This window comes from Pristiophorus japonicus, chromosome 21, assembly GCF_044704955.1.
Source record: "Pristiophorus japonicus isolate sPriJap1 chromosome 21, sPriJap1.hap1, whole genome shotgun sequence".
Taxonomy (NCBI): Eukaryota; Metazoa; Chordata; class Chondrichthyes; family Pristiophoridae; genus Pristiophorus; species Pristiophorus japonicus.
In genome coordinates, this window is record NC_091997.1 from 68,656,525 (window position 1) to 68,674,835 (window position 18,311).

At 43.9% G+C, this 18,311-nt stretch overlaps 1 protein-coding gene across 1 annotated transcript in view; it reads left to right on the forward strand.

Moving 5' to 3' along the window:
• The window catches only part of LOC139234079 (tetraspanin-3), a 60,864-nt gene that overhangs the window by 26,532 nt on the left and 16,021 nt on the right, over positions 1–18,311 (forward strand). Inside the window, exons 2-6 of the mRNA XM_070865005.1 lie at positions 1,972–2,163; positions 4,479–4,553; positions 6,637–6,738; positions 9,209–9,361; positions 13,841–13,924. Coding sequence (XP_070721106.1) covers positions 1,972–2,163; positions 4,479–4,553; positions 6,637–6,738; positions 9,209–9,361; positions 13,841–13,924 — 606 coding nt within the window. The remainder of the gene's footprint in view (positions 1–1,971; positions 2,164–4,478; positions 4,554–6,636; positions 6,739–9,208; positions 9,362–13,840; positions 13,925–18,311) is intronic.

An 18,311-nucleotide genomic window follows, 5' to 3' on the forward strand; every position in this document is an offset into this window, starting at 1 on the left:
AATGGAATGTTGGAAAATGACTGTCAATGCATCCACTATTTCCAAGGCCACCTCCTTAAGTACTCTGGGATGCAGTCCATCAGGCCCTGGGGATTTATCGGCCTTCAATCCCATCAATTTCCCCAACACAATTTCCCGACTAATAAGGATTTCCCTCAGTTCCTCCTCCTTACTAGACCCTCCGACCCCTTTTATATCCGGAAGGTTGTTTGTGTCCTCCTCAGTGAATACCGAACCAAAGTACTTGTTCAATTGGTCCACCGTTTCTTTGTTCCCCGTTATGACTTCCCCTGATTCTGACTGCAGGGGACCTACGTTTGTCTTTACTAACCTTTTTCTCTTTACATATCTATAGAAACTTTTGCAATCCGTCTTAATGTTCCCTGCAAGCTTCTTCTCGTACTCCATTTTCCCTGCCCTAATCAAACCCTTTGTCCTCCTCTGCTGAGTTCTAAATTTCTCCCAGTCCCCGGGTTCTCTGCTATTTCTGGCCAATTTGTATGCCACTTCCTTGGCTTTAATGCTATCCCTGATTTCCCTTGATAGCCACGGTTGAGCCACCTTCCCTTTTTTATTTTTACGCCAGACAGGAATGTACAATTGTTGTAGTTCATCCATGCGGTCTCTAAATGTCTGCCATTGCCCATCCACAGTCAACCCCTTCAGTATCATTCGCCAATCTATCCTAGCCAATTCACACCTCATACCTTCAAAGTTACCCTTCTTTAAGTTCTGGACCATGGTCTCTGAATTAACTGTTTCATTCTCCATCCTAATGCAGAATTCCACCATATTATGGTCACTCTTCCCCAAGGGGCCTCGCACAACGAGATTGCTAATTAATCCTCTCTCATTACACAACACCCAGTCTAAGATGGCCTCCCCCCTAGTTGGTTCCTCGACATATTGGTCTAAAAAACCATCCCTTATGCACTCCAGGAAATCCTCCTCTACCGTATTGCTTCCAGTTTGGTTTCCTTGGAACTGGTGGCGAAGTGAGCTAGGGGTTGGGGAGTTGCACATGTTCAGTGCACCACAAGAAATCGCCCATTCTGCCTACTCAATGTTTGCTATGATAATGGATGACATCATTTCGCTTAACATGCCGGGCTTTCTACATATTGTCATGCTATTGTGGGGAGGGTGACGAGTACCTAATGGGATTGTAATGTAAAGTCATGGCCTTATTAGTTTCTGAAAATCCCCAATAGTGGCCAAAGTTAAACTTGTATCATGTGTCAAGGACCAGTGGGTAAACTGGTTTACTTGGGTACTAGCTGCAGAACACGTGGGCTACAGTAGTGCAATGGTTATGGCACGGGAATAGCAAGAGAATATAAGAAATAGGAGCTGGAGTAGGCCATTTGGCCCTTCGAACCTGCTCTGCCATTCAACAAGATCATGGCTGATCTTCTACCTTCACTCCACCTTCCTGAACTATCCTCATATCCCTTAATTCCTTTAGTTCCCAAAAATCTATCAACCAAGTCTTGAATATACTCAATGACTCAGCGTCCACAGCCCTCTGGGGCAGAGAATTCCAAAGATTCACTACCCTTTTTGAGTGAAGAAATGTCTCCTCATCTCAGTACTAAATGCAAGTTGTGAGATTGAATTCAATAAATCTGGTAATTGTGGGCGAGCACTGGAATAATACCATGAAATCTGCTGGGTGGTTGTAAAAACCCAGCTGCTCTGAGAAAGCATCCTGCAATTGCCCTCTAGTCTGTCATACACATCCCACACAACTGTGGCTGTCTCTTACAGCTTCTGAAGTAGCCTAAGAAGCTTCTCAGTTGTAAAGACAATCACTACTTGGGGACAGCTAGTGATGGATGAAGAATGCAGCCTTGCCAGCACCCACATCCCAAGAAAATAAAACACAACTGGAGTCGGTGGTCAAAGATCAAACAGCTAGCTATGGAATTGTGAATTATTCAATGTATTCATTTTTTCAATATTGTCTTACAGGCGGCAGCAGGGATCCTGTGTTACGTGGGAGCCTATGTCTTCATTACGTACGATGACTACGATCACTTCTTTGAAGATGTGTACACTCTGATCCCTGCGGTTGTCATCATTGGCGTTGGGGCGCTCCTGTTTCTCATCGGTTTGATTGGCTGCTGTGCCACGATCCGTGAAAGCCACTGTGGCCTGGCAACTGTAAGTTGGGCGAGTAATGCCGTATCCAAACAAATAAGTCAAGTAAAATGTGCGTGCTTAAGGCAAATTGCAGCTTTAAAAATTATAGTTGAAATCTTGGAAATGCAGTTAAAATAACCTCATGTTGAAATTAAGATCCTGGTTTGGATTAAATGCTGGTTGGATATCATTCTTGGCTTGAGTTGTAGTTTCTGTGGCCCTCTTAACAACAAACATTGGCAATTTGAAGGAACCAAATTGAACGTTGTGTGGAAGAAATGACAAATGAGCCAAGGAGAAACCACTATGTTTAACCTGAAGAGCTTACGATTTTGCCCCTTGTAGGCATTTTTAAAAGGGTGTTAACGCTATTCTTCCCCTGCCAGTTTATTCCCCTCCAACTCCTGTTGAGGTGCGGTTTCATCGATGCCAACTGTCCAGTACTTAATTAAAAATGGCCAATGAGTGAATGTTGGCAGGCACCTTTACCTAAAGTACATTGCATCTGAGCTCATTCCACATGCTGGCTGGAACACTGGCTGGCTTTCTTTGTTTGCTGAGGCCAGTTACAGTGTCACTAGCTGAATCGGCTAGCTCATCACAGGTTGGGAATCAAATTTGGGACTTTTAGTCTGTCAGTGCGAGTTGCACAATCTTTAGCAAGTGAGACATGCTGGTGACTTCATTGGATGAAACTGGCTTGAAGTTACTGAGCCTTGTGTTGTAGAGCAGCAAATCAATTATGTAATGGAGACGCCCTATAATAATGGTTCTGCAACTCTACTCATCAGTCCTCTTGCATTATTTATCCTCATCAGCGAATTCAGTACTTGCTTAAAGAAAACCTTTAACTAAAGGATAACTTGGAAAATGCTGATGGTCATCCAAAATTCTGCTGCACGTATCCTAAAATGTAACAGATCCCATTCACCCATCACCCCTGTGCTCGTTGCCCAACCATGGCTCATAAGAACATAAGAAATAGGATCAGGAGTTGGCCATACGGCCCCTCGAGCCTGCTCCGCCATTTAATAAGATCATGGCTGATCTGATCATGGACACAGCTCCATGCTCCCCATATCCCCTTATCCTTTTAAGAAACTGTCTATTTCTGTCTTAAATTTATTCAATGTCCCAGCTTCCACAGCTCTCTGAGGCAGCGAATTCCACAGATTTATAACCCTCTGAGAAAATAAATTTCTCCTCCATCTCTGTTTTAAATGGGCGGCCCATTATTCTAAGATCGTCCTTCTAGTTTGAGTCTCCCCCATCAGTGGAAACATCCTCTCTGCATCCACCTTGTTAAACCCCCTCATAATCTTATACGTTTCGATAAGATCACTTCTCATTCTTCTGAATTCCATTGAGCAGAGGCCCAACCTGCTCAACCTTTCCTCATAAGTCAACCCCATCATCCCTGGAATCAACCTAATTAACCTTCTCTGAACAACCTCCAAAGCAAGTATATCCTTTTGTAAATATGGAAACCAAAACTGCACACAGTATTCCAGGTGTGGCCTCACCAATACCTTATAAAGCTGTAGCAAGACTTCCCTGCTTTTATACTCCATCAATAAAGGCCAAGATACCATTCACCTTCCTGATCACTTGCTGTACCTTTTGTGTTTCATGCACAAGTACCCCCAGGTCCTGCTGTACTGTAGCACTTTGTAACCTTTCTCCATTTAAACAATAACTTGCTCTTTGATTTTTTTTTCTGCAAACGTGCATGACCTTACACTTTCCAACATTATACTCCATCTGCCAAATCTTTGCCCACTCACTTAGTCTGTCTATGTCCTTTTGCAGATTTTTTTGTGTCCTCCTCACATTGCTTTTCCTTCCATCTTTGTATCGTCAGCAAACTTGGCTATGTTACAGTCCCTTCTTCCAAGCCATGAATATAGATTGTAAATAGTTGGGGTCCCAGCATTGATCCCTGCGGCACCCCACTAGTTACTGGTTGCCAACCAGAGAATGAACCATTTATCCCAACTCTCTGTTTTCTGTTAGTTAGCCAATCCTCTATATTACCCCAAAACCCATGAACTTTTATCTTGTGCAGTAACCTTTTATATGGCACCTTGTCAAATGCCTTCTGGAAATCCGAATACAACACATCCACTGGTTCCCCTTTTATCCACCTTGTTCGTTACATCCTCAAAGAACTCCAGCAAATTTGTCATGGTCGACCAACATCTTGACTTTTTAAAATTCTCATCCTTGTGTTGAAATCCCTCCATGAATTTTTTCCAAATGATTATTTGTGACGCAGGTTAACAATCTCCTAGTTATTCTGCAGAAACTAAAGTGTTTTCTTTCTCTTTTCCCAAAAGTTTGTGCTGATCCTCCTGTTAGTTTTCATCACAGAGGGAGTTGTCGTGGTACTTGGCTATATCTACAGAGCAAAGGTAAATGTCACACACTCTGCTAGATACGCTTCAATTCCCTTAATTTGCTGGACGAGGCTGGGTTGCTAATCATCATAAAGCATAAAGACTGCCATCCATTACTGCACAGCTGTAGGGAAAAGGAATGGCATTGATGTAATGATATTTAAACATCATTTCTAGATGCCAATTATAGTATAATGGCAGTAGATAAAGTGCCTCTAATTTGTGTAATTAAATGACGCTGTTTGTGGTTCAGAGCCTCTAGTCGCACACATCCTGTTCTCAGCCTGGGCATATAGATTCAGGTCCCAGCCTTTCTCAAAATTTTGAGTAACAATTAACAGAACTAAAGCTGAGTTTTATTGCCCATGTTACAAGTCTCTGAATACGCCATGCTTAGTCTGCACAGTGTTATGGTCAGACTACACCTCGAGTATTGTATCCATTTCTTGTCACCGAGACAAGGAAGATATTCGAGCCCTGGGGACTGTAGAGAGAAGCTAGAAGACAGTTCACTCAGGTCATGGGATTAAATTACGAGGTGTGACTGGAGAAACTTGACTTTTCAGCTTTGAAACGTGATTGAAAGGGTAGAGAATGGTATTTAAAAACAAATATATTGAAATAAAAGTAGCAGTTGGATAAGGGAACGCAAGTTCAGACTAGCAAAAGACAAGTTTAGGCTCGATATTGGAGTACTTTGCATGATTAACATATGGGATGGACTATTGAACATCACTGCCCCTGCATTGTTCTCCTTGATTTAACACCGAGTGATCAGAGTCACATGTGTTCTGGTGCTAGCTAAGAGGCTCACACTGCCATACTCTTCTAGGTTTTGCTTTTTTCAGTAAGAGTGCAAGCTATTTCCACTATACGAATATGTACCATCTACAAGATGCACTGTAGCAACTTGCCAAGGCTTCTTTGGCAGCACCTCCCAAAACCGCGACCTCTGCCACCTAGGACAAGGGCAGCAGGTGCTTCCAAGTTGCACACCATCCTGACTTGGAAATATATCGCCGTTCCTTCATCGTTGCTGGGTCAAAATCCTGGCACTCCCTCCCTAACCGCACTGTGGGAGTCCCTTCACTCCACAGACTGCAGTGGTTCAAGAAGGTGGCTCACCACCACCTTCTCTAGGGTAATTAAGGATGGGGAATAAATATTAGCCTTGTCAGCAACGCCCACACCACATGGAGGAATGTTTTAAAAAGCAGTGCAGTGCCAAACCCTGTAAGCCATTAAACGATGTTTTACAAATAGATGGTTGAAATCCATTGAATAATCTGTTGCACCAGGAAGTAAGGCATAAAGGCAGTTTATATGCAAGCTAGTCTGCTTTCGTAATCTATTCCATAATGACAAGCCAGGAGTAATTTTAGGTAATGAATTCAATTCAGCCAAAAGAGAAATTTCATTTCCTTCCATTCCAAAAATGACGGTTTATCTTGCACACAGAGCCAGCGAAATACTTCTGTAAAGTAAGGCTGCTCTGGATACAGTCATGCAACATGATTCTAACAGCACTGTCCTTATACATGGTTGCAGCAGTGCTTTCTAGTAACTGTAATATATGCTCACAGGTTTGTAGAGCTGTTGCCTTGAGCGGCTTAGCCAGTCACATGATGTACACAAGACTCAATAAAACCCCAGTCAGTTGGGTCTAGGTCATCCACGATGAGGTATGCAGTTGTGAGCCTAGTGGATGAACTGGTAATGTGTAGTGTGATAAACTCACTCGTTCTTAATAGCAATGTGTTGCTATAAATTCTTAAGCAAAGATCCCACGAAGCAAATACATTCGTGTCCTTGGTATATAAAGTATTTGGGTTCACTTCCGGACTCGCGCAACATTACCAAATTAGCTCTGGGCTATAACAAGCTATATATTGTAATTACTTCCTGTTCTGCTGTTTGAAAAGAAATGGTGAGGAAACCTTAAGCGTAGTGACCTTAAGCTCATGGTTGTTATATTTCCTAACTGTTTCCTAACGAGAGTGAGCAAGGATTAGTTTAAAGCTTGCCATGCTGCGACCTTTTCTCTGGTGCTGTGTGCCATGCAGTAACTGGTGTCTAAGCCTTGTTTTAATCTGTGCAGGTGGAGGATGAGGTTGATAACAGTATTCAAAAAGTGTACGACGAATACAATGGAACGTACCCAGATGCCGCCAGCCGTGCTATTGATTACGTACAGCGACAGGTGGGAGTAACTAAACAACGCGCATATTCTCCATTTATCATTCACCGTTGGCATGTAATCAGTTTGTGTGTCCCTCAGTTTGATACCTTTCGATAATGCCGTTTAGATGTTGAAGACTTATTTTTCCCCACCTCAGTTATTCCGTGCTGCGGTGAACGCTGTAGGCTGCATCCAAAGATATCAGATGGTCTAATCATTAGAATCTTGCATCTGGTGGGCACACTTCTTCCTGTACTCCCCATTGGTATTACAGCACCTCTGGCTAGTTCTCCCAGCTATGAAATGTGTCACCTTGAGAGGTGTCCTGCCCCCACATCGCTGGAGAGATGGTGCTGTTTCTTGCATTATTGGCCTGAACAGAGTGGTAGCCAGGATATGTAATCTCATTCATTATTTTTGAACAATTGCACACTTCTATATCCCTTCCAGTGCTCAGCAATCAGCTCCATGATGTATATGACAGCAGCATCGGTAGGGTTGTTCAGTGATGGGGAAGCGTTGCAGCCCAGTGAATTCTGTTTGTACAAATGCACGTTATATAAAGGATGATGCCTTGTCACCTTGCCTTATCTTAGTAATTCACTGTGTGAGTGCTTTTTTTCATAGCCAATTGACTGTTATGCAGGCAAAAGCAGTGTCCAAACACCAATTGGATGAATATCCAGTTAACTTTGGTTTTGTGTGGTTATTTATTGAGGGGAATGTTGGTCAGGACAGTGGGAGAAATCCCTTCTACATAAGAACATAAGAAATAAGAGCAGGAGTCGGCCATTCGGCCCCTCGAGCCTGCTCCGCCATTCAATAAGATCATGGATGATCTGATCTTGGCCTCAACTCCACTTCCCTGCCCGCTCCCCATAACCCTCGACTCCCTTATCGTTCAGAAATCTGTATCTCCACCTTAAATATATTCAATGACCCCGCCTCCACAGATTCCAAAGATTTATGACCCTCAGAAGAAATTCCTCTTCTTTTCTGTTTTAAATGGGCGACCCTTTATTCTGAAACTTTCCCCTTTAGTTCTAGATTCCCCCACAAGGGGAAACATCCTCTCTGCATCTACCCTGTCAAGTCCCTTCTCTTCAATTAATACCATGGTGTCTTTAGTATCTGTCTGGGGCAGACTGTTTAACGTCTCAATTGGAGGATAGCTAGCAGTCAGGAGTAGGAAGCCTTGTCTAGTGTTCCCATCTGCCTCCAGCCCAGTAGCTTTGAAGCTAGTTGTTTAATTGCAGTGCAGCTTCTGCCTTGGCACAGAGCGGACATTGTACCTTCCTGCTCTTCTGCAATTATGTATGTTGTAATTGCGCTCCTCCCTCGCAGCTACACAAAAGCTCGATATTTGTAATTTATAGCGAGATATGAGCTCTGCTTCTCAAGAGTTGAGGAATCAATGAGCTGTGTACAGATTGTCTGCAATTGTGCAGCACAGTAAGGCACTAGAGGTTTTCGATGACTGTTGGCCGCTCTTGTGGCTTACGTGATTCAAAGTGTTACTGAACGGCCCTGCAATATAATCCTTTGTTTTGTTCGAAATGAAAATGCTAGAGTAATCTATATTGACCCAGTTTAAATTTTATTATTTGAAATGTTTTGTTGCAGTTTCTTCAAAGGTGTGGGGCGAGTGGGGAACTGTAGAAAGCTTTCCTTTTGATCAGAGTTGAGTGACCTCCACTGTGGCAGCAGTTGGGATGCAATCATTTATATACCATGCCCCTTGGGCTGAGTAGAGGAAAAATCAATAGGGCTTCTTGCTTGCTATACAGTGTCCCCAATGGAAACCGTGTGTAGGGTGGGGAGACGAATATTGATGCAGTCCCCGGGATCCCTTCTGTCCCAATGTCTGAAAGGCTGTGCTACCTATCTAAAAGAACACTGCTGTTGCGGAGAATACATTGGCTCCAGGTTAAACAACGCCTCAATTTTCAAAATTCTCATCCTGGTTTACAAATCACTCCATGGCCTTGCCCCTCCCTATCGCTGTAATCTCCTTCAGCCTTACAACCCCACAAGATGTCTGCGCTCCTCAAATTCTGTCCTCTTGAACATCCCTCATTATAACTGCTTAACCTTCAGCTGTTTGGGCCCTTAGCTCTGGAACTCCCTCCCTAAACCTCTCCGCCTCTACCTTTTTGCTCCTTTTAAGACGCTCCTTAAAACCTACCTCTAACTAGCTTTTGGTCACCTGCCTTAATTCTTTTGTGGCTCGGTGTCAGATTTATCTATTTTGTCCTGTAACGCTGCTGTTGAAGCGCCTTGGGATGTTTTGCTACATTAAAGACGCTATATAAATAAGTTATTAATATATTGTATTTGTGTACGGTAGAGAAATTGCACCAGCAAATAAAGACAAATTCAGAAATCTGATTTTTGGTTGCTTCAGGATTTGGGGACCCCAGTTTGCAAACTGTGGTGTACTGAATGCTGTGTCTGCAAGTTTTAACTCTAAATGTGCACTTCTGTCTTACAGCTGCGCTGTTGTGGCATCCACAATTACTCTGATTGGGAAGATACACAGTGGTTCAAACAGACCAGGAACAATAGCGTGCCAATCAGCTGCTGCAAGTCGGGCGTCAGCAACTGCACAGGCAGCATGAGCCGCCCTTGGGACCTGTATTCAGAGGTAAGGTTGGGCGAGGACGAGTGACCAGTGTCGCAGAAGGAAAACTAACTTCGATCATTTGTAATTTGAAAATTCTCATTTGGCTCAAATTCTAGTGTGTGGATGAATTGTCCCAAAAATTCCAAATATCTACTTTTTAAAATGGAGTGGGTGTTTTTTTTTCCATAGCAGTGGGTTATTAATCAGCAGCATTTTTGAAAGTATTCAGTTTCTTTCAGTGTATATATTAAATCGTCCTACATACTTCCCTTCCCCTTTGCATCCTTGCAACATTTAATTTGAGACTCATTGCAGGATCTCCTGCTTTAACTCATTCTTTTCCAGGACTGTTCAGTTTTGATCTCCTAATCGGAGGACATTCTTGCTATTGAGGGAGTGCAGTGAAGGTTCACCAGACTGATTCCCGGGATGGCAGGACTGACATATGAGGAGAGACTGGATCGACTGGGCCTGTATTCACTGGCGTTTAGAAGGATGAGAGGGGATCTCATAGAAACATATAAAATTCTGACGGGATTGGACAGGTTAGATGCAGGAAGAATGTTCCCGATGTTGGGGAAGTCCAGAACCAGGGGTCACAGTCCAAGGATAAGGGGTGGGCCATTTCGGACTGAGATGAGGAGAAACTCAGAGTTGTTAACCTGTTGAATTCCCTACCTCAAAGTTGTTGATGCCAGTTCATTGGATATATTCAAGAGGGAATTAGATACTGCCCTTACGGCTAAAGGGATCAAGGGGTGTGGAGAGAAAGCAGGAAAGGGGGTACTGAAGTTGCATGATCAGCCATGATATTGAATGGTGGTGCAGGCTCGAAGGGCCAAATGGCCCACTCCTTCACCTATTTTCTATGTTTGTATGGAACTCCCTTACTTAGTCTCCTCTTCCTTACTTAGTCTCTTCTTCCTTCTGCCATCACCTATTCCTTCTGCTGTCTTCTGAAACTCTAGTGCTTCTATCTTGGAACACTTTTTTTTTCTTGTGTGCTCGTGCTCTCCTGCCTCCACTTAAGATGGGATGCCTGCCTGTTTCATCCCTCCCCAAACAGTGTTTCAAAAACAGTCTGTCTCTCGTTTTCAAGAGCGTATTTATAAAAAAATAAATTAAAAAAATCTGAAGTGCTGAAAGTCACAAGTTTTAAGTTCGACATTATTTCCAACCTCACTGCTGCCAAAGTAAATGAAGTTGTGCTCAACAAACTGCTGACTTTATGCATTTCCATATCGCTGCAGGCCAGGGAGCAGAGGCAGGTTGTAACCCAGAATTGGAACACCGTCTGATCCACCGTGGCAAGTTGTGCAATCTGTTAATTTGTGGGTTGTCATCAGGCGAGGGGGGAAAAAAAGTACATGAAAATGGCTGCATTGCAGTTCATTTATTTAAAAAAACCACACACAACTGGTTCACTAGCATCCTTCAGGAAAAGAAGCTGCCACCCTTCTTTATATTTGATTATAACGGCTCAACTATTGGTGGCCATGCCTTCAGCTGCCTGGGCCCTAAGCTCTGGAACTCCCTGCCTAAACCTCTCTGCCCCTCTACCTTTCTTTCTTCCTTTAAGACGCTCCTTAAAACCTACCTCTTTGACCAAGCTTTTGATCATCTGCCGTAATTTCTTCTGATGTGGCTGAGGTGTCAAATTTATTTGTTTTGTCTTATGACACTGCTGTGAAGCGCCTTGGGACATTTTACTACGTTAAAGATGCTATATAAAAAAAAGTTGTTGGTCTACACATCTTGTTCTGCAGTTGCTCACGGTGAAGGCCCATCACCATCTTCTCAGGGCAACTAGGGATGAGCAATAAATGCAGTCCCATCAGTGTCACTCACATCCCAGGAGCAAGTGTTTTAACGCAAACTGATGTTGTAGTCATTATGTTTTGTTAAAAAGGCATGTAATTATGTGCCTCACTGTTTTTAAGCCGGTAATGTGTAAACCAGAGGAACTTTTTATATGAATAGAAAAGTGAAATACTGCAGTTGCTGGAATCCGAAATAAAAACCGAAAATGCTGGAAATCTCAGCAGGTCAGGCAGCATCTGTGGAGCAAAAGAGTTAACATTTTGGGTCTGTGACCCTTTGTCAGAACTGGAAAAGTTTGAGATGTAACAGATTCTTAAGGAAGTGCAGGGGGCAGTAAAAGGGGAGGGGAGGAAAGGACTAAAGGGAAGGTTGGTGATAGGGTGAAAGGCAGAAGAGATTAGAGAGACAAAAGGGATGATGGTCAAAAATGTTTTGTATAGCTTGTTTTTTACAAAAAAGTTTTACAAATGTTATTTAGCTGCAAAAGTTTGTGAAAGGGAAATCATGCTCGACCAATCTGGAATTTTTTGAGGATGTTTCCAGTAGAGTGGACAAGGGAGAACCAGTTGATGTGTATTTGGATTTTCAGAAGGCTTTCGACAAGGTCCCACACAAGAGATTAATGTGCAAAGTTAAAGCACATGGGATTGGGGGTAGTGTGCTAATGTGGCTTGAGAACTGGTTGGCAGACAGGAAGCAAAGAGTAGGAGTAAATGGGTACTTTTCAGAATGGCAGGCAGTGCCCAGTGGGGAACCGCAAGGTTCTGTGCTGGGGCCCCAGCTGTTTACATTGTACATTAATGATTTAGACGAGGGGATTAAATGTAGTATCTCCAAATTTGCGGATGACACTAAGTTGGGTGGCAGTGTGAGCTGCGAGGAGGATGCTATGAGGCTGCAGAGTGACTTGGATAGGTTAGGTGAGTGGGCAAATGCATGGCAGATGAAGTATAATGTGGATAAATGTGAGGTTATCCACTTTGGTGGTAAAAACAGAGAGACAGACTATTATCTGAATGGTGACCGATTAGGAAAAGGGGAGGTGCAATGAGACCTGGGTGTCATGGTACATCAATCACTGAAGGTTGGCATGCAGGTACAGCAGGTGGTTAAGAAAGCAAATGGCATGTTGGCCTTCATAGCGAGGGGATTTGAGTGCAGGGGCAGGGAGGTGTTACTACAGTTGTACAGGGCCTTGGTGAGGCCACACCTGAGTATTGTGTACAGTGGTCTCCTAACTTGAAGGACATTCTTGCTATTGAGGGATTGCAGTGAAGGTTCACTAGACTGATTCCCAGGATGGTGGGACGGACATAAAGAATGGATCAACTGGGCTTGTATTCACTGGAGTTTAGAAGAATGAGAGGGGATCTCATAGAAACGTTTAAAATTCTGATGGGTTTAGACAGGTTAGATGCAGGAAGAATGTTCCCAATGTTGGGGAAGTCCAGAACCAGGGGTCACAGTCTAAGGATAAGGGGTAAGCCATTTAGGACAGAGATGAGGAGAAACTTCTTCACCGAGAGAGTGGTGAACCTGTGGAATTCTCTACCACAGGAAGTTGTTGAGGCCAATTCACTAAATATATTCAAAAAGGAGTTAGATGTAGTTCTGACTACTAGGGGGATCAAGGGGTATGGTGAGAAAGCAGGAATGGGGTACTGAAGTTGCATGTTCAGCCATGAACTCATTGAATGGCGATGCAGGCTCGAAGGGCCTGCACCTATTTTCTATGTTTCTAACTATTTGCAGTTGAGAAGTTTGCATGAAATACACCATGATTTCAGTCTCAATTTATGCCCTTACTTATTTAATTTTTTGCTTTCATTAATGTTGCAAACCTCTATTCATTGCCTTTTTCACAAGCAAAGTAGATAACTTTCCTTATCCATTTCCCTGAGCTGTCATCAGGCTCTTGTGAAAAAGGCAACTGACTAGTTCTAGGCTTGTTCAATGTACCTGTGAATTTTTTTTCCCCTCCCTTCCCCATCGCCTGGGCTCCTGTTTGTCACTATCCCATAATGATACAGTTGGGGTTAGATAGTAAATAGAGTGGTGATGTAGCCATGTGTGTTCTAATGTGCCATAATGCCCCAGCTACTGCTTCAATGTCTGGTTAATCTCAAGTTTCCTGAGCAGCCTGCAATGCTTTCACATTTTACTGATGTGGCACCAATTGTTGAGTAAGTGCAGAGTTTCCCCACTCTTGAACAGGAACTCGCAGGAACAGGAGCGGCCATTTAGCCCCTCGAGCCTGTTCCACCATTCAATTAGATCACATCTGATCTGTAACCTAACTCCTTGTACCCTCCTTTGCCCCAGGTAACTGAGTAGATAAAGGCACAATCTGGTGTAGTATTAAGCTATATTTGATTGATTGATCTATCTGTGTTAGCTGATTTTAACCAGGGCAGTTGTGGTGCTGTTGCTCCTGACCTTGGTACCCTGAACTGGGGAGGAGGAGGGTGGGGGGGAAAAGAATCAACCAGGGTTCGATTCACTATCCAGTGGCTCCTGCAACAAATGAGGGAGTAGAATCCGCGATGGTGCTCACTGGTTCAGACATGGATTATGACTTGGCTGAGATTCAGGAGGATTCATGGAGAAAACCTAAGAGGGTATTTGGTAGAAACCAAAAAAGGCATCATTTTCATTATTTTTCATCCTTTAACCACACAGGGATGCAAGGTTCTGGTGGTGAAGAAGCTACAGGAAATAATGATGTATGTGATTATGGCTGCTCTGGCGTTTGCAGCTATTCAGGTAAGGCTGAAGACCAGAGTTGGTGTCAAATTATAGAATCTTGCATTGCAGAAGGAGGCCATTCAGCCCATCGAGTCTGCGCCGACTCTCAAAGCTACCAATCAGTCCCGCTTTCCTGTTCTTTAATATATTGATTTATGCTGGTTTATTGTGGAAATGGCTCATGTGGAACCACTAGCAATATGTTGGATTGTTTTGCAAGATTTACAAACCACATCATACTTGCTGTGCAGGTCTTTCACACTGGTGAGAATTGAAGCTTCAGTGATGCCATGTAAGCTTGCTTTCGACTGTCAATGTAATTGTTGATATGTCTACACTTGTCGTAAACCACACCTGTGTCTTTTATATGCCATCTGGTAAACGATTGATCTGCAAGTGCTAGGTTGCACTCTTGGGTTACAGGTCATAACTTGCATGGCCATGTGTTACCATTAATGGAACTTGTGGTAAACTGCTTTCATCTTTTAATCTTTTTTGTAGATGCATTATATCTGATCGCTGACCTGTTCATAATCTATTAAGTCACCATCACATTTGAGGTTGCTGCTACAGGGAATTCGGATTCTGATACAGGGATAGTATACAGAGAAGGAAAGGTGCAGGAATTACATGGTCCTCTTTGGTCAATTGTGAGAAATTGCTTTTCCCCTCTCTCCTCTCACCTACCCAAAAAGAAAAATGTACAATTCTCCCCCCTTCCCCCTGTCTGCTCAAGTCTCTTGATCTAAATGGCTTCTAAGGTTTTCAGCTCCACTATTCTTCCTGGCATTTTACATTGAGCATTTTTGTGAAGAAATTATTCCTGACATTCCTAAATTTGCCCTTCAGCAATTTGAATCTGTATAATGAGAAATGTTCAAGTCCTGGAGACAGTTCAAAGACAAGCTATGATCCCTAATCCCAGCATGGTTTAACTTGTTATAATGCTCCAGGTTTAGCATTTCTATAAGATTCTCTTTTCTCTTCCTCCTCCTAACTGCCTCATTTTCTGCCTTTCAAAGCTCAAGTTTTTGCAATCTACCCTCCTGCTCAGTCCTCTATGCTGCAGTCGGGCTTGTGGCTTATCTCTGAACTTCCTCCAAGGCGTGAACATTTCCCTTGTGTTTGGGTGACTTGTGAAGATCATGTAATTGTACCCTTTCAAGCTCTTCATTTTAGAATGATGCATTCTACTTTAATGTCAAAGTTGCGATTATTAAATTGTGTAGCTATTGAGGACGAAGATCCCATTCTCCAAACCCTAGGTACTAATGGCACTACCAGTGACAAAGATGTACTTTCTTCGAAACTGACTCTGGACTGTTTCCCCCCCCCCCCCCACCCCCACACACACACACACACACGTTGAATGTTCAGAATACATTGACCTGCAAAGGGCTCTTTTGTTATTGTTGTACTGGCATTATTACCTGCCTCTTTTCCTCTCTTTCTTTCTCTCTCTCTCTCTTTCTCTCTGTGGACATAGTTGATGCTAATTTATCACATGAATCCTGCCAGTGACTGCTGTCCCCAGTGGTGCCATTGGTTAAGGCAGAGTCGCTGTATGCACAAGGTCCGTATTGGATCTGTACCGAGTCAGCTGATTCCAGTCAGGGTAGCAGTAGAGATACCATCTCTGTTCCTGGGTTGAGGAGAGATTAATCTGCCAGAATTCTTCTGATAGCTATCCATTAACTCAGGAAACAAAATGAGCGATAATCAACGGGGAAGACCAGCCATACGGGGACCAGCCTGCACAGACCCGTGTCTTATTATTCAGTAATGCAGCACAATACAGCTCTTTTGTGTGGTTGAAAGCTTCATTCTCCCCTTTGTGCTGATCTCATCTGGAGCAGCCAGGGGGCTGCAATATTGGCCTTGAGATCCTAGGCTAGGAGGGGAACGGGAGAGGAGAAAGAGAATGCTTTCCTCTCGGTCACTATCCAGCGACTCCGGCTGAAAGATGCTCGTGTGGAAATCGGACTCTGATGTGATGTCTGCGTGATTGAATGGTGTGCTGACATTCGCTATCTAGGCTCGCGCACAAAGCTAAGGAAGGCAGCTGGCATTCATGGAACCTTGGCCTAGAATGAGTTGGCACCATCAAGAAGGGAGGAAGTGGCCCACTTATGAACCTGGATTGGTGAGGTATATTAGTCAAAGTGCTGCTATGCTTGACATGCATCATTGGAGATAACAAACTGATAATAACAATGCAATTTTCCATTCCAGATTACTGTGTAAACACTACAGAAGAATAAACTTGGTTTCCCTCCCTAAAAAAAAAATGAAATGATTTGCTTTGTCACAAGCTGTTACATCCTCTTGTGAATGTTTCTGCAGCACCACCTCCAATTGTCAATATTGACCCTTGTAGCATTTGTTCCTGTGCAAGTGTATTTTTATAATCCATATTATTGACTTGTGTACATTGAGTTGCTGTGAAGTTGAAGTCTGCCCTTCCATTTTGGGATTGACTTGGAGTTGGTCTGCTTTTATTTTTCACTTAGTGGGTTGCTGGAGACACTTGGGTATTGCACAGTCAGCAACAGTTACAGCAGAAACTTGCCACAGTTGCTAAGGGCAGGTGTTGAACGGCCTATGGTCTTGCAGATGAGGACACGTCATTTCTCAGCTTAACTTCACACTATCCATATTTTTAGAATACAGTAGACATGAAACCATTGTGCATTCAAGTGACAAGCTCTTCCTTCATATTGAATGGTGGTGCAGGCATGAGGGGCCAAATGGGCTACTGCTGCACCTATTTTCTATTTTTTTTTTCCTGTTTCTTCCAAGCAAAACCCATGTGTTCTGGCTTTTGGTATTTTTTCAGTGTTTGGTGTTTTATTGCGTGCAGCACATTGGTTTGGCACAATTGCTAAGATGGCATTGAGCAGGGAACTGTCTTATCCATACTGGAATTTGTAAAGGAGGAGGAGATGCCTCAGTGTTATCTTGGGTCTCCTACTGCCCTTGCTGTAAAGAATGTTATGGGTATGCAGGTTTGATCCTGAGCTAACCACATTGCTATGTCTGTTACAGTTTCATCCTTATTAAAGACCTATGTAATGCCCTAATTACTGAGCATTTTTTCTCTGCCTCCTTTTATTAAAGGATGTGTGGCTCTCAAAGTAATCGCAATGCAAATAAAAAATACTTGATAACCATAGCGCTCCTATTAAACCTAGCTAAGCACCCACTGCACTGGACAAAATTAGGAGCTACAGTTGGTTTGTTGTTTGGTTGCTTAACTTTTTTATGTCTCCACGCTATAGCCTCACCCAGCCAATAGAGCAGGTTGGAAATAAGCTGTTAATTCTCCACCAGCAATGCTGCTCAAGGTGCAGGGTGACTATGATCTACAGCTGCCTGAATTCAAATGCAGATCCGAGAAGTGAAGCACCACTCACTGCTCATGCACTGTTTCTTTTTAAAAAGAATGATGACAACTTGGCCATGAAGAGGGGGGCACAATATTAAATAAGGTAAATCGATAGAAGTAACATAAGAAACCCGTAAAATGCGGGAAAAAATCAGAATTAAATGCTTATTCTTTGAGTTTTACTTTTCTCCCTTGAGCCCCAATCATATCGCAGTGTGGGCAGGCCCGTGCTGCCCCTGGGCCCGCTGCTCTTCTGTGTCCCATGCCCTCATTCACCGCACCTTCGCCCACAATGTTCCAGGGCCCAGCGCTCCAGCTCTATTTATAGCCCTGACCTGCGGTGGTGTTCTCATACTAGGTCTCCAGTCGTCCTGGTTCAACCCTTGCCACTGGACCAAGGGCCTAGCTCTGTCGAGCCCGTGTGGTGGCTGATGTGCAACAGTCACCACACGTTTAATTTTTAAAAGTCCACACACAGGCATCTTCCACCCCTCAATTGGAGTTCAGGACTTAAACATCTGTGAACTCTTGTGGAAGCAAGTCATGCTCATTCGAGGGACCGCCTACGATGATGATGATGACGACCTACAGGATTTAATCTTTACCAGTGCGAGTGCTGGTTCTAGTTGTGTTTGATTTGAGGCTTGTGTTCTCTGTTACATAGAAGTTACAGCGCGGAAACAGGCCATTCGGCCCAACTGGCCAATGCCGGTGTTTATGCTCCACACAAGCCCTCTCTCTTTTCCCCCCCCCCCCCCCCTCTCCTTCCCCCCCCCCCCCTCTCCTTCCCCCTCCCCCCCTCTCCTTCCCCCTCCCCACCCTCTCCTTCCCCCTCCCCCCCTCTCCTTCCCCCTCCCCCCTCTCCTTCCCCCTCCCCCTCTCCTTCCCCCTCCCCCCTCTCCTTCCCCCCCCCCCTCTCCTTCCCCCCCCCTCTCCTTCCCCCCCCCTCTCCTTTCCCCCCCCCCCCTCTCTCCCCCCCCCTCTCCCCCCCCCCCTCCTTCCCCCCCCCTCTCCTTCCCC